This window comes from Zonotrichia albicollis, chromosome 5 (genome assembly GCF_047830755.1).
Source record: "Zonotrichia albicollis isolate bZonAlb1 chromosome 5, bZonAlb1.hap1, whole genome shotgun sequence".
Classification (NCBI taxonomy): domain Eukaryota; kingdom Metazoa; phylum Chordata; class Aves; order Passeriformes; family Passerellidae; genus Zonotrichia; species Zonotrichia albicollis.
This window is the reverse complement of record NC_133823.1, coordinates 6,962,119-6,985,273: the sequence shown is the minus strand read 5'-3', so window position 1 is coordinate 6,985,273 and position 23,155 is coordinate 6,962,119. Positions and strand designations below refer to the sequence as shown.

Here is a 23,155-nt window from a genome sequence, read left to right as displayed (position 1 = left end):
TGGGAAATGGAATATTCCCAATCCCAGTGGCTGCTGGGGGTGGGGAAAACCTGGAGATGGGAGAGGGAAGGCAGCAGTCCCAGAGATGGGAGATGAATCAGTGATGTGGCTAGAAACTCCAGAATTATGGAGTCATGGAATGGTCTGGAATGGAAGGGTTTTAAGGATCATCCCATTCCACCCCACCCATGGACAGGGACAGCTCCCACTGTCCCAGGTGGATCCAAGCCCCAATGTCCAACCTGGCCTTGGCCACTGCCAGGGATCCAGGGGCAGCCACAGCAAATCTGGGAATTCCAGCCCAGACAGCAATTCCTTGCCAAGATCCCAGCCCAATCTCCCCTTTCCCAGTGGGAGCCATTCCCTGGCTCCTGTCCCTGCAGGCCTTGTCCCCAGTCCCTCTCCAGCTCTCCTGGAGCCCCTGCAGGGACTCTGAGGATTCCCTGGAAGTTTTCCCTTCTCCAGGGGAACATTCCCAGCTCTCCCAGCCTGAACATTCCTTGGGATCCCTTTCCCTTTCCACTCCTTGACAGATTTTCCATGAAGAATTTTTCCTTAATACCCAATCCAGGATAGCAGGCTCCAGCCCCAGTTCCCGAGGCAGGAATGGACAGAACGAATATTCCCCATGGGATTCCTGATCCATAGGCAGATCCTCAGGCACAAAAAGGATCATTTCACCCATTCCCAATAGGATTTTTCAGGATGACTTTCCTTCGGGATGGAAGATCTGGAAGCTGAGCAAACTTTTACTCATTTCCAGACTTGCAGCATTCTATTGGATGCTAAAAATTGGGAAAGGGATCTGAGCAACCCCTGGATGCTCCCACTTTTCTAGCAGCACAACTTTTTAGGACCCCAAAAGACAAGGAACAGCTCAACCAGTGCTGATAACAGCCGACTTGATGGAAATATCAGGAAAGCTGCACGGCATTCTGGATTTGCAGGAGGAAAATTGGGATTGTAAACCAGGGATTTACAGTCTGCTCCCAAATCCTGCCTGCTCCTGCCCATAAACCCCAAAAAGGCCCAAAAAATGGAACTCCCTTGGCAGGGATTGCGCTGTTAGACACAAGATAAATCCTAAAATAAGGAAGGGGAAGGGGAAGGGGAAGGGGAAGGGGAAGGGGAAGGGGAAGGGGAAGGGGAAGGGGAAGGGGAAGGGGAAGGGGAAGGGGAAGGGGAAGGGGAAGGGGAAGGGGAAGGGGAAGGGGAAGGGGAAGGGGAAGGGGAAGGGGAAGTTCTCCCCTCCCCATGGCCAGGCTGCTCCCACATCTTCTCCCACTGTGGGAACATCCAAGCAGTCCAAAGAAAAGTACTGCCATGGGATCACCCCAGAGGTGTAAAGAAAAAGGTTGTGAGCTCAGCAGAGCTTCCAAAAAGACACATCTTCATCTCTGGATTCAGAGATGGAGAGGTGTGGATCCACAGCTGGAAAAGGGTGGATCCATGATTGGAGAGGTGTGGATCCATGACCGGAGAAGGGTGGATCCACAGTCGGAGATGTGTGTATCCGCAGCTGGAGATGTGTGGATCCATGATTTGAGAGGTGTGGATCCGTGGATGGAGAGGTGTAGATCCATAATTGGAGAGATGTGGATCCATGATTGGACACGTGTGGATCCATGGCTGGAGAGGTGTGGATCCATGGTTGGAAGTGTGGATCCATGGCTGGAGAGGTGTGGATCCATGGTTGGAAGTGTGGATCCATGGCTGGAGAGGTGTGGAGCCAGAGTTGGAGAGGTGGGAATCCATGGTTGGAAAGGAGTGGATCCATGGGTAAACAGATGTGGATCCATGATTGGAGAGGTGTGGATCCATAGATGGAAAGGGGTGGATCCACAAGTGGAGAGGTGTGGATCCATACTTGGAGATGTGAATCCACAGCTGGAAAGTCATGGATCCATAACTGGAGAGCCATGATGGTCCCTCCATCCCAGCAGATTCCAAGTCTATCCCAACAATACCGACTCAAGGACCACCTGAATTCCTTCCCTGCTGCTCCTGCACCTACAGCCTCCAGAATCCAGGAGGCTCCGGAGCGGGACACTCACCCTTTGACGTAGATGTCGCTCATCTTCTCCCCGGTGATGCTGAGGTCGTCCAGGATCACATCCTTGGCGTTCCAAATGATACAGCGCAGGTAGAACCTGGAAAATCCCGGGAATAAACCCATGAGAAGGTGGAAAACTCATCCACCTGGAAGCCTGGTTGTCCCACGGATGGATTTCCGTCTCCCTGGAGATGATCCCACACCTGTCCCTCATCCAGGTGGGTGAATCCAACCCCACGCGAGGCTTCCAAGCATTCCAAACTCCTTTTCCAAGGAAAAGATGAGGAAGTAATGGGAAGTTACCTCTTGGCTTTGCGTGGAGTGACGTTGAAAGGGGGGCCGGGATGTCCCAGGGATTTGGGAAACAGATCCACCCACATCTGGAGCTTTCCCTGCATGGAAAAACAGAGCCCTGAAACCCTGGGAGATTCCAGACTGGAACACCTGAACCTCCCCGGGGAGATCTGGGACCCTTAGGGGGAAAGGCAGGATTCCTCCATGGAAAAGGGGCATTGAAGATTATTTTAAAATTATTTGAGAGATAGTTGGGAATGTGTTGATGGATGTAAATCCTGAGGAGCAGCTGAGGGAGGTGGAAAAGGCACTGGAGCACCAGGAAAAGCTGAGAGAGCTGGGAAAGGGGCTTAGCCTGGAAAAAACAGGGATCAGAGGCAAAACCTTCTGGCTCTCCACAACTTCTTGGAATGTTGGAACCAGGTGAGAGCTGCAATCTGCTCCCAGGGAATAATAGGAAAAGAGGGAATGGCCTCAGTCTGGGCCAGGGGAGGGGCAGGTTGGACGTCAGCAGGAATTTCCTCATGGAAAGGATGCTCAGGCCTTGGAAGCGCCCAGGGTGGTTTGGAATCCCCATCCCTGGAGATGTCCAAGGAATTCCTGGATGTGGCACTGAGTGCCAGGGTGGGCATTGGGCACAGCTTGGACTCCATGACCTTTGAGGGATTTTCCAGCCTCAGTGATCCTGGGATTCTGGGAGAAGAATTCTGAGTAGGACTTTCAGATCAAAAATGTAAAATTAAATTAAATTAAACTAAATTAAGGTGAATTTAATTTTAAAAAATTGGAGCATACGCTGAAGGGATCGACTACCTCCCCTTCCCGGGAACATCCCATATCCCAGGGCAGACATTCCCAGCAGGATTCTCCCCCTGGACATGGCTGGATCAGGAGATGCCGCTCCTGGGCTCATCCCGGCCACATTCCAGGACCCACCTGCTCGATGTCCGGCTGGAGGGGGCTGTAAAGGCGCCGCGTTTCCACGTGCTCCGGAACCAATCCCTGCTTCCGGAGGGCAGCCAGGGCGAGCCGCTCCTCCACCGGGCCCAGGTGTGGATTCGGCGGTTTTCCATCCTCTGCCACAGGGAAAAGAGCAGAGAGAATCCCACAGGGATGGATTTGGGCCAGGAAGAGCTGGAGCAGCACAGCCTCCATTCCCAAATCACCACCACAAACCCTGCTGGGCACAGGGATGGCATTCCCAATGGGAAAACCCATGGAGACGCTTGTGCAACAACTCCACAAATCACAGCCAGGGAAACATGGCAAGGATCCAGCTGGATCCCATGGAAAGGACAATCCAATGAATCCAGCTCTCCTAGAATCCCGGAAATCAGGATTTCCATCAATCCTCTGCTGATGTTCCCACTCCCAGGAGTTTATCCCAGAGCTTAAAGCCATCCAGGATCTTCAGCTGGGCAGACAGGAATGGGATCCTGATAGGATCCCATTTCTTCTCTGTGGGATTTGGGGTGAAAGACAGGAATGGGAGGAGGAGGAAGGACATGGAGACACCACCAGCACTGCCTGGGGTTGTTCCAAGTTCCTACTCTGGTCCAAGTCCCGGTTCCAGTCCCACCAGGATATCTGCGGTCTTCCATCCAAGGAAGACCTGGAATTATCTCCTCTGCCTGGCCTACTCCACACCAACTCCTGATCCTGCCACAGATGGGCCAAGATTCCTCAATAATGGACATTCCTGCCTTGTCTTCCTGGTCAGGATCCATCCACCCATCCCTCCATCCATCCCAGTACTGCCAATGGCCAACTCCTGCCTCCCCATCCCATTCCTGGGATGCGACACGATGCCCTGTCCTTGGATATCAGGGAAGTGGTGAGGTCCTCACCCCTGGAGGTGTCCAAGGAACAACTGGACATGACACTTGGACAAGGTTGGACTCGATCTTGGAGGTCTTTTCCAACCTGAATTCTAGAATTTCAGGATCTTAAAGATCTTTTCCAACTTTAAAAATTCCCTGATTCTCTGAGTCCAACCCAAACAATCCCAAAATCCCAGGTTGGGGTTGGTGGACTTCACCCTACTCATGACAATTGAAAGACAAAGTGCTTCATAAATATTATTCCATATATATTCCATAAATATCATTCCAACTCCACCAAATCCCAGTGAGATATCCCAGCTCCTTCCTTGGCAAGGACACACTTAACTCCAGCCACCTGGGCTAATTCCCAATGATTTCCCAAACCCTGGAATTCCGGCGTGTGCACACACGTGCGGCTTTACACGCCGCGAAAAGAATGAGCCCCTCTTGGAGAACAACAAAATCTGGGAGTTATGGAATAGCGGGCCGGGGGGAGGGGCTTGTAAAATCCCGGCTCTCGTGTTTAACAGCTCCAGTTTATTCCCAGTCCAGCTCCGGAGCTCGCAGCTGGATTCCAGACCTGCTCCGGGTCAAGCCTCGGGCTTTGTTCTGCTGTTTGAACTCGGAGAAGGTGACAGCAGGCGCTGCCACGGGGGAAAAAAACGTTTTAACACCTCCCCAGCTCTCCTGGGAAAACTTTTCCATGAGGATTCCTTGCTTCCTTTCTCCTCAGGGAAAAACCTGAATTCCTGCAGGGATTTTTTGCTTTGTTTTCCAAGAGCGCACAGAGGGATCAGCCCTGGGCTGTGCCTTGTTTTGTGTCTCTGGTGACACCCTTGGTGTGGCGGCTCTAAAGAAATCCAATGAAAATTTAGGTGGGATGTGGGGAATTCTTAGCTCTGAAAGTGGGGAGGACCTGGAAGAGAATTCCCAGAGAAGCTGTGGCCATGCCTGGATCCCTGGAAGTGTCCAAGGAGAGGTTGGATTCACCTGGGATAGTGGGAAGTGTCCCTGCCCATGGAGCAGGTGGAACAAGATAATCTTTATGGTACCAACCTAAACCATTCCATGATTCCAAACTGCAGCTCCTGGGCCAAGCCAGGTGGGATTTCAAATCCTCCTGGGACTAAAACCCTCTTTTTGTGCCTTAAAGCAGAGCTTTCCCCAAAAAATCCTTCTGCCCCAGGAATGTTGGGTCAGGGGGAGGTGCCATGGGCAAACAAAAAACTCCTCCCCAAAAGTCTGGGGCTTTTCTCCTCCTTGTAGAAGTTGGGTTTGTTCCCTGATTCTCACAAATGCCAAAAGAATTCCCAGGTCTGCGTATGGGATATTGTCTCCCTCTAGTGACCATTCCCAAAATGAAATTCCAATGGAAGAGATGCTCTTAGTGACCATTCCCAAAATGAGATTCCAATGGAATCTCGGAGCTCTCCTGGCTCTGGAAGCACTTGGATCATCAAGTGGGAGCTTCTCACTGCCAATCCAGGGGTGTTGGGTTTGGTCCAACTCAAGGTCAACGCTCCTGGATTGAAGGTCTGGGTTCAATCCCAGGATTTGGAGCACGACCAAGCTTGGGAATGGTTCAGAGCAAACATGGCCAGAGAGGAGGAGGATGGGGACAATGCCATCATTCCAACCTGGTGATGTCTCCATGACATCCAGCTCCATCCCTTTCTATGGAGCAAGGAAATTCTGCAATCCCAAAGCATCCCTGACATCTTACCCAGCTCTGAGAGGACGTATTCCTGATCCCGGAAGATGATCCGGTCGGATTTGTAGGTGGGAGCTTTGTAGTTGTGCTGCAGGGAGAAGAGGTGGAGCAGCTGGGAAGGGCGGAGTTGATCTCGCCACTGGTTGGGGCCGGAGCTGAAACCAAAAAGAATCATGGGATCATGGAATCATGGAATCATGGAATGGGTTGGAATGGAAAGACATTAAAGTTCATCCAGTGCTGTTAGCTGGGATATCTCCCACTGTCCCGGTGGATCCAAGCCTCAACGTCCAACCTGGCCTTGGGCACTGCCAGGGATCCAGGGGCAGCCACAGCAAATCTGGGAATTCCAGCCCAGCCCCTGCCCACTCTCCCAGCCAGGAATTCCTTCCCAAGGTCCCAGCCCAATCTTCCATTCCTGGAATGGGGCAGCCACAGCCTTGCTGGGGGTGTCCTCAGCACGAGGTCACCAGGAGCCACCAGGGTTGGAACAGGATCTCCCTGGAGGAGAACCAGGACTCTGGGAAGTGCAGCTTCAGCCAGGTCCCCCAGGATAGCCCTGCTGTGATCCCGTGGCCCCCTCAGCATCCCAATCCCACCATTCCTGGACATCCCAATCCCGGGATTCCTGGAGATCCCCAGCACACGGAGGAACTCACACGCAGTAGGTCTGGGGGAGGCCGCAGCGGGCGCCGTATTTGGACAGGAAGCGATTCTCCAGGTCGATGACGGTCTCGCCGATCTTCTCGTCCTTGGACAGGAGGTCGTAGTCGTAGAGGGTGACCTTGAGGTCCTTCTCCAGGGGCAGGGTGCAGCTCAGCTCAAACATCCTGGAAACGGGAACAGAGGAATGCTTGGGAAAAGAGGACGGTGCTGCTGGAATTCCATGGGAATGGATCCACGCCTCATCCAGCCCCACCAGTGATGGGATGGATCAGAGTTCCTGGGCTTCCGGGTCATCTTGATCCAGCAAGGCCAGGGCTCTGTTGTGCTGGCTTCGTTTATCATGGAATCATGGAATGGTTTGGATCAGAAGACATCTTAATGACCTCATTCCACACCTTCCCTGATCCCAGGTGGATCCAAGCCCCAATGTCTAACCTGGCCTTGGGCACTGCCAGGGATCCAGGGGCAGCTGGAAAACTGAGGGAAGCTCAATTCCATGGGGCTTTGTTCTCCCAGAAAATCAGAGAACCATGGAATAGCCCGATCCGTAAGGATCATCGATCCGACTCCTTCCCAAGACAATCCCAACAATCCCACCCTGTCCCTGGGAACAGTGTCCAAACACTCCTGGAGCTCTGGCAGCCTTGGGAATGTGGTCATTCCCTGGGGAGCTGTTCCGGTGCCCCACCATCCTCTGGATGAGGAATCTTTTCTTGATATCCAACCTAATCCTCCGTGGAGCAGCTCCAGCCATTCCCTGGTCCCATTAACCTTGGAATTTTATCCCATTTCTGAGGGAAACAACTCAATTATCCATGGCTAATCCTTTTCCAGGTGGTGGTGCCCCATTCCTCCCATTTTTCCCTCAGACATTGGATCAAAATTCCTGAATGAGGAGAAGTTCCTCAAACTCCTTCCCAACAATGGGATTATCCCGATTCCTCCACTATGGAATTCCAGCTCCGCAGTCCACAGCTCAGAAATCCACGGGATTGATGAATGAGAGCCAAGGGAATTATGGAATAGATTGGGATGGAAAAAAAACCTTAAAATCCATCCCATTCCCAATCCCTGCTGTGGGCAGGGAACATTTCCCACTATCCCGGGTTGCTCCAACCTGGAACTGGGTGTTGGAATGGAATGGGATTGTTGGCCCAGAACAATTCCCTCAATAGGACACCCAAAAAATTCCGTGGATCCCAAATGGAATCCATACTTACTTCCCAAAGACAGGCTCCAGAGTGCAGGGAAGGTAATTTTCCTGGTCATTTATGGATTTCTTTCCCACGGAAATCTTCACGTAGGGATCACACTGGAGGTGGGCACGGAAAGAAACACAGAAATCCCATGGGATTCCAGTCCCACTCTTTTCCATAGGTTGGTCCAAATCCCATCCCTCTCCCAAATAAAATTATTCTGGGAATTTGATATAAATTTGGAAAGTGGGGGATTTAATTCAAGTTGGACTTTTTTGCCAGGAGAAGGAAAAAAATTCAAGGGAAAGATCCAGTTCCACCTAAAAGACTTTACCTGGATCTACAGGGATCCACCATCCCAGCCACATCCAAGAATTCCTTGGAAAAAATGCCCAGACCAAGTTTTCTCATAACTTCTCCTGGATTTTTATTTTCCTGCTTATTTGTTTTTTAAGGAATTGATGGGAAACAGCAATGCGCACCCAGGTATTCCTTGGGCTGGGATGAGCCTCCATAAAATTCCCATCCCTGGGGAAATTTGGAATCAAATTTGAGTTGGTTTGGGGTTTTAAATGAAAAAACTCCCTTTTTTTTTTTCCTTCTTTTTAATCCTTGTGAATTACTCATGGGGAATTTCTTAGGAATTCACATTTCCTTTTAAAATCCCAAATCCTTAAAAAAAAAATGGGAAAATTCAAAAGTAGTTGGAATTTCTGCATCTATTTTTCCATGTATTCCATATATATTTCCCATATTCCATATACTTTTTTCCATGTATTTTTATGTCTATTCATTATTTTTCCATAAATTTTCCATGTGTATTTACTATTTTCCCATCTATCTTTCTTAGATATTTCCTCACATATTTCCCATTCTATTCCTCAAATTTCCCCCTCTTTTCCAGTGGAACCAAGATAATTAAAAAGGATTTTTCCCTTCTCTGAGTTTTGGACCTACACAATTCCCATTTTCCCAGAATTTCTCTTCCAGACCAGAAAACCTTTACAAGAAGGAATTTCGGGAAAAACCGGATTTTATTCCCTTCAACACCAAAAACACCAAAAAAAACCCCCCTCAAAATAAAACCAAACCCAAAATTCATGGAACTAATCCTGAAAAATCCCAGCGGACAAAGGAAGAGCTGCCTCCCTGACTTCCCAGATATTCCAAGGGGAGCAGAAAACGGGAACAAATTCCCAAATTTTAGGGCAAACTTGTAAATTTTGACCAAATTTTGACCCAGTTTTGACCAAAAAGGGCTGAGCTGTGACAAGAATCCACTACAGGAGTCAACTCAGAGCTTTCCCACCGGGATACCTTTCCATTGGAATCCTTTGGCTGGAGGTCGAAGGCGCGGATGATGTAAACCCGGACCAGACATTCCTGGAGTCCCCTGGCCGGGAGCTGCTGGAATTGCCGGGGAGGCATCGGAACGCGGGGATCGTCGGGAAGAGGGTAAATCCTGAAGGAACCCTAGGATGGACAAGGGAATTCAAGGAAGAACTCATAGAGATGGGAGCAGGCTTGGAATGACCGGAATGAATCATGGAATTATGGAATGGTTTCGGTGGGAAGGGAGATGAAAGATCTCATCCCATTCCATGGGCAGGGACACATTCCCTGATCCCAGGTGGATCAAAGTCCATCCCAACCTGGCCTTGGGCACTGCCAGGGATCCAGGGGCAGCCACAGCAAATCTGGGAATTCCAGCCCAGCCAGCAATTCCTTGCCAAGATCCCAGCCCAATCTCCCCTTTCCCAGTGGGAGCCATTCCCTGGCTCCTGTCCCTCCATCCCTTGTCCCCAGTCCCTCTCCAGCTCTCCTGGAGCCCCTCCAGGGACTCTGAGGATTCCCTGGATTTTCCCTTCTCCAGGGGAACATTCCCAGCTCTCCCAGCCTGGCTCCAGAGCAGAGCAGCTCCAGAATCCCGGAATGGGTTGGGTTGGAAGGACCTTAAATCCCATTCCATTCCCACCCTTTCCACAGGGAGGGACACCTCCCACTGTCCCAGGTTGCTCCAAGCCCCTTCCAAGAAGCCTTGGCCACTTCCATGAATGAGGATTCCTCAACTCCTACAATTCCCGGACTCACTGAATGATTTGGGCTGAAAAGGACTTTAAAGATCCCACAATTCCCACCCCTAGGGACACAATCCATGGGGAGAAATTTCTGGGAATTTTTGCTCTTATTTCCCTCTTGGGCAGGGAAATAAGAGCAAAAATTCCCACCTTGAATTCCCCCACCACCGAGGGGTCATCGCTGGAATCCTGGGATCTCCCCCGGAACAGTTTGAAGGTGTGGCAGAAGTCGGAGAGATGCTCAAATTCCTCAATGTTTTCCAGCTCCGTCTCATAGACCTGAGGAGGAAAAGATGGATTGTGGGAAAAAAATTCCAACCAAATTCTTAAATTCTGGGAAACTTCATCCCATGGAGAGAAATTTCTGGGAATTTTCGCTCTTATTTCCCTCTTGGGCAGTGGGAAAAGGAGAATTTGGGAATCCCACAATAAATTCCAGCCCATCCCAAGGACCCAGACAAAGCCAAGGTCTCCTGGTGGGTTTTTCATGGATAGAGATCTTCCAGCTGAGAATATTTTCCTTAAAACCAAGGAAAAAATGTTTAAATTGAAATGTGTTAAATTTAGCATCTCTTGTGCCTTAATCTCCCTCTTCCCTGAGAAATCCCTGATTTTCCTCATTCCCAAACTTTTCCCAGGATGGCACTTCCCCACCCTCTCTGCCACTTCCCAAGGGAAAATTTCCAGAAGTTTCCCAAAAGGCTTTTCCAAAGGAAACGGAACTTTCCCCACCTGGGGAAAATGTTTTGGTTTTTTTGAACCCGGATTGGAAAAATACACCGAAAATCCCAAAGAAATCATGGAGAGTGGAATTCCAAGGATCCACACCTGACAGAAGTCACTCACCTTCAAGGTGTCAAATCCCTTTTCCAAGTAATATCCACATTTTTCCCTCTCTCCCGTGGAAGCATAAAATTTGCTCCACCAGTCGATGAATTCCTCCTCCTGCAGCCAGAGATCCCAAAGTTACTCATTTTCCACAAAAAAAAAAAAAAAAAAAAAAAACGGAAAACAGCAGAAGCTTGCAGATTTGGGAAGCGAACCCTGCATCAACTCCATCTCCATCCCTGATTTCCAGGTTTTTTTCGGGATGCTTCCAGTACAAATACAGGTGTTACAGCCACCGTGGATATTGCCAAGAGGATTATTCCTCATGGGAAGATGAGGTAGAGCTCCAAGAAGAATATTCCAAGAATTTGGAGCATTTTTAGGGAAGTTTTGGCCACTTAGAGGGTGGTTTTCCCAGGATTTCCATGCAGGGAATAAACCAATTTAACTCCAGTGTTAACAGCTTGAAATGCCCCAGTTTTAGGCTTTTCCTGGAAATTTTTGGGATTTGGGAGACAGGGATTGGCTTCCTGGTTGCATCCCAGCACCTCCCAACCTCCCCATCCCAACAAAACCTGAGGATAAATGAATAAATCCATACAATTCCCATCTTTCTGTTAAAACCCAACAGTGCTCTGGTCTCCAGAACAACACAACCGTTGGATGAAAAAAACTGGGAAAATCCCACAAAACCTCAGCTCTCACCAACTCCCATTGCCTCATTCCCAGCGCAAACCATTCCAGGAGGAAAAACAGACCATGTGGGCTCAATATTCCATATATTTTATAGGAATCCCATTTTTGAGATCACTTTGCCGGCAATCCATGAAAAATTCCTGGAAAATCCTGGTGTCTCCTTTTAGGATGCCGCAGAATTCGAGCTCGGTGACCTCATGGAGGATTCCAAATGGAGTTTTATTGGATTTGTATTTGAAGCCAACAGCACGGGATTTAATGGATAGACACCGGATTTAATTGGAATATTCTGGAAATTCACTCCGAGGCTTCTGCCACCTCCTTTTTTTGGGAGGGGAAATTCCAATTTTCCTTTTTTCACTTCCCAATTTATTGTTTCAAAGGCTCCATTTAAACATCCTGACATTCCACAGGTATTGGGATACAAGGAAAATGTCTGGATTCATCCCAGGACTTACCCACGGAATCCTCTGCAGCCCCAAGGGAAAGAACTGGATTAGAGATTTTGGTGGATTTTGACTGATATTCCAATGAAAAACAGGGAAAACACAAAAAGGAGGGAAGGGGAGCAGCTGGAATGTTAACGGTGATGGATATGATTGCATTGGGGAATGGAAAAGCCATAGAAAGCAATGGATTGGAAAAGAATGGACTGAGGAATTTCATTTATCCAGGGGAAAGATAAAATTCCCTCCAGGTATCCCAAACCACCTCCAGGGGTTTTTCCATGGCACAGATGATCTCTGGGATTGGGATCTGTGCTCCCTTTCCAGCTTTTTCATGGATCCCACTGGGCACAACCCCCAGATGAGAATCCCTTGTGGATAAATTTAACCTCAAGAGAGCAAATCCTGAAAATTCCCTGGAAAAGGAGCTCATTCCCACCTGGAAAGCTGCTGCCATGATTATCCAGAGTTTTCCTGTCTCCCCATCCCTGTTCCATTCCCGTTCCCTTGCACCGCCCTAGAAATCCAACTTTTTCCCAAGAGGGACCCATCATTTGGACATCCTGGAAATAACTGGATCATTTCACACAATCCCATCATCCCAGGAGCTGCAGCAGCTCTGGGAACAAAGCACGAATGAAGGAAGGATAATTCCTCCTTTGTGGAAAACATTCCTGGCTGGAAGGGTGGGCAGGGACTGGGATGGAATTCCCAGATTTGCTGTGGCTGCCCCGGAATTCCTAGCAGTGCCCAAGGCCAGGTTGGACACTGGGGCTTGGATCCACCTGGGACAGTGGGAGGTGTCCCTGTTCATTGATGGAGTGGGACTGGATGGGATTTAAGGTCACTTCCAACCCCAAAACATTCCAGGATTGTGGAGGTCTTTTGTTCTAGGAGAGCTGGGAAAGTTCCCCTGGAGAAGGGAAAATTCCAGGGAATCCTCAGAGTCCCTGAAGGGACTCCAGGAGAGCTGGAGAGGGACTGGGGACAAGGCCTGCAGGGACAGGAGCCAGGGAATGGCTCCCACTGGGAAAGGGGAGATTGGGCTGGGATCTTGGCAAGGAATTCCTGGCTGGGCTGGAATTCCCAGATTTGTTGTGGCTGCCCCTGGATCCCTGGCAGTGCCCAAGGCCAGGTTGGACATTGGGGCTTGGATCCACCAGGGACAGTGGGAAGTGTCCCTGCCCATGGAATGGGATGAACTTTCAGCTCCCTTCCCACCCAAACCATTCCATGATCCTACAAACCCCAGCTGTGGAAATCCCCGAGTTTTCTCTGGGAATACTTTTCCCCATCCCCAGTGGCAGTGCCATGGGCTGGCTCCCAGCTGGGAATATTGAAACCATCAGGAACATTACGGGGGGGCCAGCGCTGGGATGGGAACGATTCCCAGGAGGAGCCATCCAACACCCAGAGCCCTTCCAAGGAACGGTAACCAGAGAAGCCGTGAAATGTGGGCTTGGATTTGGAAGGAGCAAACACAGCAAACAACCAATTATCCCAAATAGTTTACAGACATGGATTGGCTGGAATTGGCTCCGCTGGGCTCCGTTAACGTGTCCTGGGATGGGGGATTTGGAAAGCAGCGCAAGCTGGAGTAACAGTGGAGTAACGGCAGAGTAACCGCGTTGTAGGGCTCCTCAGCAGGGAATGGTGGAGCAGTGGTGTCCAAGAGTCCCTCCTGAGCTCCTCTCCTCCAGGAGGCGCCCAGGAATCATGAAATTATGGAATCATGGAACGGGAAGGGACCTGAAAGCTCATCCCATCCCATAGGCAGGGACACCTCCCATTGTCCCAGGGAGATCCAACCTGGCCTTGGGCACTGCCAGGGATCCAGGGGCAGCCACAGCAAATCTGGGAATTCCAGCCCAGCCCCTGCCCACCCTCCCAGACAGCAATTCCTTGCCAAGATCCCAGCCCAATCTGCCCTTTCCCAGTGGGAGCCGTTCCCTGGCTCCTGTCCCTGCAGGCCTTGTCCCCAGTCCCTCTGCAGCTCTCCTGGAGCCCCTCCAGGGACTCTGAGCATTCCCTGGATTTTTTTCCCTTCTCAGAGCAGATGGGCTCCAGAATCCTGGAACATTCTGGGTGGGAAGTGACCTTAAATCCCACCCCATCCATGGGCAGGGACACCTCCCACCATCCCAGTGTGCTCCAAGCCCCAGTGTCCAACCTGGCCTTGGGCACTTCCAGGAATCCAGGGGCAGCCACAGCAAATCTGGGAATTCCAGCCCAGCCCCTGTCCATCCTCCCAGGGCAGAATTCCATCCCAGGATCCCACCCATTCCTGACCTCTGGCACTTTAAACTCTTCCCCCTCCTCATTAACGCCCCAGCCTGAGGCAGATCCCGGTGAAATCCAGGACCTCCCTCACACGCTCTGCACGGAGCTGGATTTTTTTGGCTGGAAAAGCTATTTTCCAAGATTTCCCCAGCTGCAGCCCCTGGGCCTCATTCCCAGCTCCTGCTTTTGTGCGGAGCTTCTGAACCATAAAGGAGAAGGAGGTGGGAAGGAAGATTGGAACCCAGTTTTCGAAAACCAGGATGGTTTTCCTGAGGAAACATTCCCATCTTTCTGCAAACTGGGGTTTATCACATTGACTCCCATTCCTGGAGAATCCTGGATGAACCAGGACAATTGGATGGTTTATTCCCACCTAATATTCCCATAGTTTGATTTTAAATTAACGCTTTGTAGCTTTCCCCTCTTTTTTATTTTTTTCCCCTGGATTTTCTTTGTCCTATACCAAAAACACATCCATGGAAATTAAAAATGTGGATGGACAGCGGGATGGGGGGGTTGTTTCAGGAATTTTTGCTTCCATATTTGGGATCCCAGCACTGCCACCTCTCTGGGATGGAGAAATCCATCCACTGGAAAATATTTGGATCCCTGGAAGTGTCCAAGGCCAGGTTGGACACTGGGGCTTGGATCCACCTGGGATAGTGGGAGGTGTCCCTGCCCATGGAAATTGTGGAATGGGATGGGATTTAAGGTCCTTCCAACCCAAACCATTCCATGATTCCATGGAGAACCTAATCGGGATGAATTTGGGATGAAGGGAACTACTCCTCTGGAGTGTTATCCCTGAGAAGGCAAAGAAGCTCCACTGCCCTCCCTATAAAACCCAGGAAAATTCCAACATCCACTTTTCTCATGGAAAAGAGAAAAAGGGAGCAGGAAAATGGAAAGGATCCCCAAATCCCATCCCATTCCCAGCCCATCCATGGGCAGGGACACCTCCCACTATCCCAGGTGGATCCAAGCCCCAGTGTCCAACCTGGCCTTGGGCACTGCCAGGGATCCAGGGGCAGCCACAGCAAATCTGGGAATTCCAGCCCAGCCAGCAATTCCTTGCCAAGATCCCAGCCCAATCTCCCCTTTCCCAGTGGGAGCCATTCCCTGGCTCCTGTCCCTGCAGGCCTTGTCCCCAGTCCCTCTCCAGCTCTCCTGGAGCCCCTTCAGGGACTCTGAGCATTCCCTGGAATTTTCCCTTCTCCAGGGGAACATTCCCAGCAGAGCTGTTCCATCCCTCTGATCATTCTGGTCCCACCTCTGGATCACTCCCACATTTCCATGTCCTTCCTGTGCTGGGATCCCCGAGCTGGGGATGGAATTCCTTCAAAACCCCCCCTCATTCCCTTTGAATTAACGGAAAGCCCAAGGACACAGGGGCAGCCAGCTGGAATTTCCATTTTCCTAAGCAGCAAGCGGGATCATTCCCAGAAGGAAAACGCCCCCTTCTGGCTTTATCCGCGTATCCTCATGGACTCAGGTCATCAATTAAGTGATTAATTAATTAAGCCATTCATTAGCAATTAGAAAGGAAGCAATACCTACATGAGGCAGGGCCCGGGAATCCGGGATGTTAATTATTGCTGAGCTCGTCAAACCCTCGGGAAGCTACAAATTAAAATGATCCGTTATCCAAGGAATTCTGGGAATGGGGATGAACACACAGCAGCAAAAGCAACAATTAATGGGATTAATCCAAACTAATATTACCAACCCTGGGGTTTCCCAGGATGAGGCAAATTTAGGATGAGCACAGGGCTTGTTTTTAGGGATGTTAGACAAACAGCTGAAATGAGGTAGAGGAAAAATGGGATATTAAAGGGGAAAAATATGGAAAAGCTGTTAGTAATTTCCAGTGGAGCAGAGGCTTTTCCCTGGATACTGTGAGCTGCAAAGTCAAGGAGTTATCCCAGAATTCAGGGAAGGATCTGAGCCAGGGGGATTTAGAATGGGATTGGGAATGCTCAGGATCAAAGCCCAGGTTCAAGCCCGGCTCATCCTGGGCAAACCAAAAGCCGGCATCACATCCATGGGCAGGAAGTGGCAGCGCTGTTTCAGGATTCCAAGGATCCCTTGGAAGTGGAAAAGGGGGAGGAATGAGAGGTTCTTCCCAGAAAACAGCCAGGTTTGAGGATTTTGAGGATCAGGCCAATCCCGACAGCATTCCCAGTTATCCAGCTCAGGCTTGTTCCCAAAACCCTTCTCTGATCCAACCAGATGCAGACCGGCAGCCTTGGGCCAAACTCCACAATTTCCCGGGAATGTTTTATTCCCTGAGGATCATTTTCCACCAGGATTCCGATAGAGAAAACTTTCCCTGAGGATCATTTTCCACCAGGATTCCCTCGTGGCTCTGGGAACAGCTCTTTTCCAGCTGGTTTATCCATGAACAGACAGAACAAATCCCATGGAGCTGTGGAAGTCCTTCCCGACCCTCTTTCCATGGGAATGAACCCTCGGAAAACACCAGGAGCAGAGCAGGCGGGACAAGGCCTGATCCAGCAGCCTCTTCCACAAATTCCACCTTTCCAAAATCCCGCTCCGTGTCCTTTTCCCAAAGAACCAACCTAGACAGGATTAGCCGGGAAAAATTGTTTTTCCATGATTTTTTAGGTTTTTCCTCGCTTTGGGTGACCAGGATGATTCCCGTGCACTTAAACTGGTTTTAAACTCCATCTGAACTCCTGATCCTGCTCGGATGAGATGGAAAACGCGCTCCCAAACCTTGGAGCAGAGGGATTTCACCTCTGGTTGTTTTCCCAATTTTCCAGGGAAAGCAACAAAGGGATCCTTTGTTCCAACCATCCTTTGGAGCAGGGACCAAAGCCAGGCTTGGCAAGGAGGGAGAAAAACTCCGGAGCCACACAAGGAAACGCATCCATAAAAAATCCTGGCTCCTGCTTCCAAAGAGCCCTGAGCACGAGCTGCTGGCCTGGGATCCCTCCCTTTTCCCAGGAAAGCAGAGCAGGGAATAGTCCTTGACCTGCCAAATCTGGCCTGGGATGGGCGGAATGATCCCAATGGTCCATCCACGCCTCAATCCATGCCCACCTCCAGGAGAGGAGCAGCTTCCAGGGCCAAAATTCCCAGGTGGGAATTTTGGGTTGGCTTTCCAGGAAGAAGCTCCCTCCTTTCCCGAAATAACAGGAAAAACAAGGAAAGAAACAAACGGAGAAGGACGAATCCGGGGTCAAACTGAAGAACTCCATTGGTGGCAGGGGGATTGTTTGGGAAATGTTTTTTCCAGGAAAAAAATGCTGGAATTTTCCACTTTGGAATTGTTTTGTCACATCCCTCTCTCCCTTTTCCTACTGTGTAAACTCTTCCCTAAATTTGATATGGGCTTGGAGTTTCCAATAAAATTATCCCAGGGAACAAAGCTCCAGGATTCCAAAGCTCCTTCTCATTCCTTCCTCTGGAATCTTTGGGATGGGATCCCACATTCCTGGGAGCAATTCCCAGAGTTCCAGGGGGTATAAAGGGAGGTGAGTCCCTATCCAGAGGTTTTATTCCCAAAGGAAAATGTGGGAGCAGGTTGGCCACCAACGTGATTTTCCATGAATAAACCATGGAAATCTGAGCAGAGAATTCCAGGGATTTGTGGGCATGGCCAAACCCATTCTGGGCATCCCAGGGTGTTCCCCCCATCCTGACCACTCAGGAAAATTACTTCCCTGATAAAATATGAAGCCCAGCCGTAAATTTTAAGGATAAATCCTTAAATGGGAAACAAAAAGGAGGGAATGAGGCTGCTTTCCCAATTTCCCAGTGCTCCAATCAGGAGCATTTTCGGGAGCTGCTTTTCCCTTTCCACACTTTTCACCGGAGCCAACTTTTCCCAATTCTCCTGTCCTATTCCCAACGGAGGCTCAAGGATTTCAGGACAAGATCCCAATGGAGCTGTGAATAGGATCATAGAATCATAGAATGATTTGGGTGGGAAGGATCTTAAATCTCATCCCGTTCCATCTTTTCCATGGGCAGGGACACCTCCCACTATCCCAGGTTTCTCCAAGCTCCATCCAACCTGGCCTTGGACACTTCCAGGGATGAGGATTCGGAATGAATGGGAATGAGCAGGGCCACATCCACAGTTTTTTTGGGAAATTAGCCAAATTCCGGATTCCCAACTTGATGTGGGACCCAGCCCGCCTTTGGCTTGGGATAAACCACACATATCCAAAAGCACCAGAAAATCCTTGGGAATAGAAACTCCCAGGAGTCACCAAGGACGTGGATAAAGAGCAGGATCCATGCCCAGGTTGGACATCTTGGATTCCGCAGCTCCTCCATCCCTGGAATTTCTCAAGGCCAGGGAAACTGAGGCAGAAAGCACCTGGAAGGCTGATTCCTTCCGGAAACTCCAGCTTTTCCAGTCCTGCGGCATCCAGGAATAGGGAGAAGGGAAATTCCAGCCCTTGATATCCCACCAAGGCATGGGAGACTGGGAAAAGCTCCACCAAAGATTCCTGACACCATTCCCAGCTGCTCCAGAGGCACCGGGATCACCTTGGGATCCGTGCATCCCACACATAACTCAGCACAGGTCTATCCCAAAGATTCCTTCTGCTGGAGAAGGAATCCAAGGACTGTCGATACAGGAAGTTTCTGGAAGAACGGAAGATTCAGGGATGTTCCCATCCTGATCCATTCCCAAGGGAATGCTGAGACCCCTCAAATTCATTGGAACTGCACCAATTCCCACTCCCACCGCAACGGATTTGGGATTTGGGATTCCACAATCTCATTCAGTAAAATTCCTGCAAACCAGGAGCCAAACTGGGAAAAGGAGACCCGGCCATGGAGCAAGGATGACGGAGCCTCAGGGAATTTTTGCCTTCCTTGGGAAGAACCTGGCATGGATTTCTCTCCATCCGGAAAGCAAATCCAGCCCCTCATTCCCAAGAGAGGGAATGAGGAGGAGTTTGGGGTTGCACAGGTGAGGAGAGGAAGGAAAAACGCGTGAAAGTTGGAAAAGGATGGATCCAATGGCGGATCCGGCCCCACATCGGCACCTCGGATCCACCCTCACCAGACCCACAGAAAGAATCCGGGATTTTCCCAGCGCGTTTTCCATACCTGGATGGGGATCAGGGGCTCTTTGTCATCGATGTCGATGAGGACGTCGTCCCTGGGCGTGAGGCTGACGTCATCTGCAACCGGAACCCAGAAACTGTGGGATCTACCTCCAGGAGTGATCCCAGTTTCTCCTTGATCCCATCTCCATGATCCCAAACCCATCCAGGCCCCTCAGACCATCCAAAGTTCATCTCCATGATCCCAAACTCATCCCAGACACTTTGCACCATCCAAAGTTCATGTCCATGATCCCAGACACTTCCCACCATTCAGAATTCTTCTCCATGATCCCAACATCTCCCAGACACTTCCCACCATCCAAAGTTCATCTCCATGATCCCAAATTCATCCCAGACCCTTCCCACCACCCAAAGCTCATCTCCAAGATCCCAATCCCATGATCCCCATCCCATCCAGGACTCCAAGGAGTCAGGAGAGGGGCTTGGGACAAGGACACGGAGTGCCAGGACAAGGGAGAATGGATTGAACTGAAGGAGGGGAGATTTCAATGGAATATTGGGAAAAAACCCACGGCTGTGAGGGTGGGCAGGGGCTGGGATGGAATTCCCAGATTTGCTGAGGCTGCCCCTGGATCCCTGGAAGTTTCCAAGGCCAGGTTGGACACTGGGGCTTGGATCCACCTGGGACAGTGGGAGGCGTCCCTGCCCATGGATGGGGTGGAATGGGATCATCTTGAAGTTCCCTCCCAACCCAACCATCCCATGACTCCACGAAGGACACAAATCCCGGCATTCCCACGTACCTGGCTGCTCCTGGGACGCCCCCGTGTCCTGCTGGGAGGGATCCCAGTAGAATTCCTGGAGGGAGCGGATGGTGCACTGTCCCACCACGGGTCTCCGGCCGAAGGGGCGGTTGTCGATGATCTTCAGGATGATGGGGGGGCTGTAGAGGCTCTCCTTGGGCAGACGCTGCAGGAAGAGGGAAGGGAAGATGGAATGAGGCTGGAAAGGGAGGGCAGAGGTTCTGCACCATTCCCCAAAACTCCAAGGGCAGAAGGAACTTCACCAGAAGAATCATTTTTATGGAATTTTGAGGTCCTTCACTAGAAGAACCAATTTTATGACACTTGCACATGGTCCATTATTACGGGGTTCTAAGGTCTTTCACCAGATCCATTCCTACGGAATTTTGAGGTTCTTCACCCTAAAATCCATTTTTACAAGACTGTCCTTCACAAGAACCACTTTTATGGGACTTCAAGGTCCTTCAGCACAATATCCAATTTTATGGGATTTTGAGGTCCTTCAGCACAATATCCAATTTTATGGGACCTCCAAGTCCTTCAGCACAGGAGTAATTTTTCTGGGACCTCCAAACCCTTCAAAATATTTATTTTTATGGGACCTTGAGGTCCTCCACTACAAGATCCATTTTTATGGAAGTTTGAGGTCCCTCACCCCAAGATCCAATTTTATAGGACCTCCAGATCTTTTGGAACAAGATCCCTTTTTATGGGTTTTTGAGGTTCTTCACAAGACACATTTTTACGGAACTTTGAGGTCCTTCATGAGATCCATTTTTATGGGACCACCAAACCCTTAAAAATATTTCTTTTTATGGGACCTTGAGGTCCTCCACTACAAGATCCATTTTTATGGAAGTTTGAGGTCCCTCACCCCAAGATCCAATTTTATGGGACCTCCAGATCTTTTGGAACAACATCCCTTTTTATCAGTCTGTGAGGTCCTTCACAAGACACATTTTTATGGAACTTTGAGGTCCTTCACCCCTCAGATCCATTTTTATGGGACATCCAGGCCCTTCACAAGATCCTCCTTTACGGAACTTTGAGGTGCTTCACCAGATCCATTTTTACAGGATTTTAAGGAACTTCACCCCATTTTTGAGAACCTTCCCTTTCCCCTGCACCACCCTGTGGGATCTCAGCATCTCAGTCCTGAGGTGCCGAGCCACCGAGACCACCCTTGGGGGGCTCGGGAGTCCTGGAATGTTGCCAGAAGTGTCTGGTGGCTGGACTTTGACCCTACACAGGAGACGACACCTGTATGAGGATAGGAGGACTTCACCGGGGTGAACGGTGAAGGGATTAGTTAATTAGAGAGTGAAACACAGGGTTTAGGATTTCTGTTCAGGGGGGTTTAGAGAAGTAAGATGGAGGAATTGGGGCGTGTCCTGTCCTTCTTCTTCTTCTTCTTCTTCTCCTCCATCTTCTGTGGTGATGGTGGCACTTTGGGATTGGTTATTACTGAAAGTGCACCCGGCAATAAGAATAAATGGTATTGGGGAAAAATGATAAATATTGTACACGTAACAATGGGTATAAAGATAGGTGGCTGCCCCGGAGGGCAGACAGTGTGCTCATGGCTGACTGCTGAGCAGACCTCTGTCGGGCCGAAAGAAAATCTTTTAGATAAACAATTAATAAACATAAAAACCGAAAGAAGAACTGAAGCCTCTTCTCGTTCTTTGATACGCGGGCTGCCCCAAGGCCACTCCGGGCCTTTCCAGGCCCTTCAAACAGCCGAAAACCGGACACCACCCCAGTCCCGTTGGGACCTCACCACTTCCATGAAGAGCACGCAGACGTCGAAGTTGGGGTTCTTCTTGACGTTCTTGATGACGCCGGACTGGACGCGCTGCCCACCGCACTCCACCAGCAGGCTGGGCGAGGTCACGCTGGCCAGCTGGAAGCTCTTGAGGTTCCTCAGCCCCCAGGCCAGGATCTGCGGGATGAGGGGACACCAAACCCTCAGCCAAAGCTCTGCTTCCAGGTCCCCATGGAGCTCCTCGGCTGCGGAGGGGAACCTGGAGCTCCAACCATGCAGGACAAGCAGTAGTGGGAATTATGGAATCCTTGAGGTTGGGAAAGATCTCCAAGGTTATCGAGTTCAAGCTGTGACCGATCCGCACCTTGGCACCAGGAGTTCCTTGGACACTTCCAGGGATGGGGATTCCAAAGCTCCCTGGGCACTTCCAATGCCTGACCACCCTTTCCATGAGGAAATTGCTCCTGATATCCCACCTGAACATCATCCTTATCCCATCCCTCATTCCCTGAGCTTCATCCTTCTCCCATTCCTCCTTCCCTGAGCTTCATCCTTCTCCCATTCCTCCTTCCCTGAGCTTCATCCTTATCCTTACCCCATCCCTCATTCCCTGAACTTCATCCTTATGCCATCCTTCGTTCCCTGAACTTCATCATGATCTCATTCCTTGGACCCTGAATTTCATCCTTATCCCATTCCTCCTTCCCTGAACTTCATCTTTATCCCATCACTTGTTCCCTGAATTTCATCCTTACCCCATCTCTCATTCCCTGAACTTCATCCTTATCCCCTCCCTCATTCCCTGAACTTCATCCTTATCCCCTCCCTTGTTTCCTGCCCTTCATCCTTATCCCATCCCTCATTCCCTGAGCTTCATCCCTATCCCATCCATTGTTTCCTGCCCTTCATCCTTATCCCATCCCCGCTACCTTGGGAGCAGATCCCTACTCCCTCAGCTCCACCTTCCTGTCAGGGAATTGTGAAGAGCCAGAAGCTCCCCCCGGAGCCTCCTTTTTTTTTGGAATCCCAAACCGGAATCTATCTTGGATCCCATTCCCGGCTGTCATTCCCAGATCCCTGGCTCACCTCGATGGCCGTGCGCTGCAGGACGGGCTTGATTCCCTGCGGGACCATGTAAACGTTGGGCTCCCGCTGCGGCGGCGGGTAGGGAAGGTCGGAATCCGCGGACTGTGGGAGCAGAGAGGGAAAGGAAAATGTCAGGAAGCACCAGGATGGCACATCCAACCCCTTTCCAGGTTGGATCCACCCGGAATCTCCATCCTTGCCAAACTGATCTCTCCCAGGAAATCCAGGACAGCCAGAGGAGAGAGGTGAGGAATGGCAGGATGGAGGTGCCGGAAAAGTGGTTCAATCTCTTTAATCCATCCTGGAGAAGATCCAACATTCCTGAGGTTTTCCCAGGGATCAAAAAATACAAAGGATCTGCCCTCCAAGGTTAAACCTT

At 50.3% G+C, this 23,155-nt stretch overlaps 1 protein-coding gene across 8 annotated transcripts in view; it reads right to left on the bottom strand.

Moving 5' to 3' along the window:
* Positions 1–23,155, bottom strand: part of DYSF (dysferlin) — a 74,735-nt gene that overhangs the window by 14,922 nt on the left and 36,658 nt on the right. For 4 of the 8 annotated variants that reach the window (XM_074540707.1, XM_074540708.1, XM_074540710.1 and 1 more), the window contains 15 exons: positions 22,777–22,878; positions 21,706–21,867; positions 19,926–20,091; positions 19,163–19,236; positions 15,629–15,691; positions 11,804–11,836; positions 10,668–10,766; positions 9,972–10,100; positions 9,061–9,216; positions 7,768–7,859; positions 6,541–6,711; positions 5,894–6,036; positions 3,284–3,423; positions 2,357–2,445; positions 2,055–2,150 (listed from right to left, as the gene is read on the bottom strand). In XM_074540707.1, coding sequence (XP_074396808.1) covers positions 2,055–2,150; positions 2,357–2,445; positions 3,284–3,423; positions 5,894–6,036; positions 6,541–6,711; positions 7,768–7,859; positions 9,061–9,216; positions 9,972–10,100; positions 10,668–10,766; positions 11,804–11,836; positions 15,629–15,691; positions 19,163–19,236; positions 19,926–20,091; positions 21,706–21,867; positions 22,777–22,878 — 1,715 coding nt within the window. The remainder of the gene's footprint in view (positions 1–2,054; positions 2,151–2,356; positions 2,446–3,283; positions 3,424–5,893; positions 6,037–6,540; positions 6,712–7,767; positions 7,860–9,060; positions 9,217–9,971; positions 10,101–10,667; positions 10,767–11,803; positions 11,837–15,628; positions 15,692–19,162; positions 19,237–19,925; positions 20,092–21,705; positions 21,868–22,776; positions 22,879–23,155) is intronic. The other 4 variants (XM_074540712.1, XM_074540714.1, XM_074540711.1 and 1 more) reach the window with 1 other exon arrangement.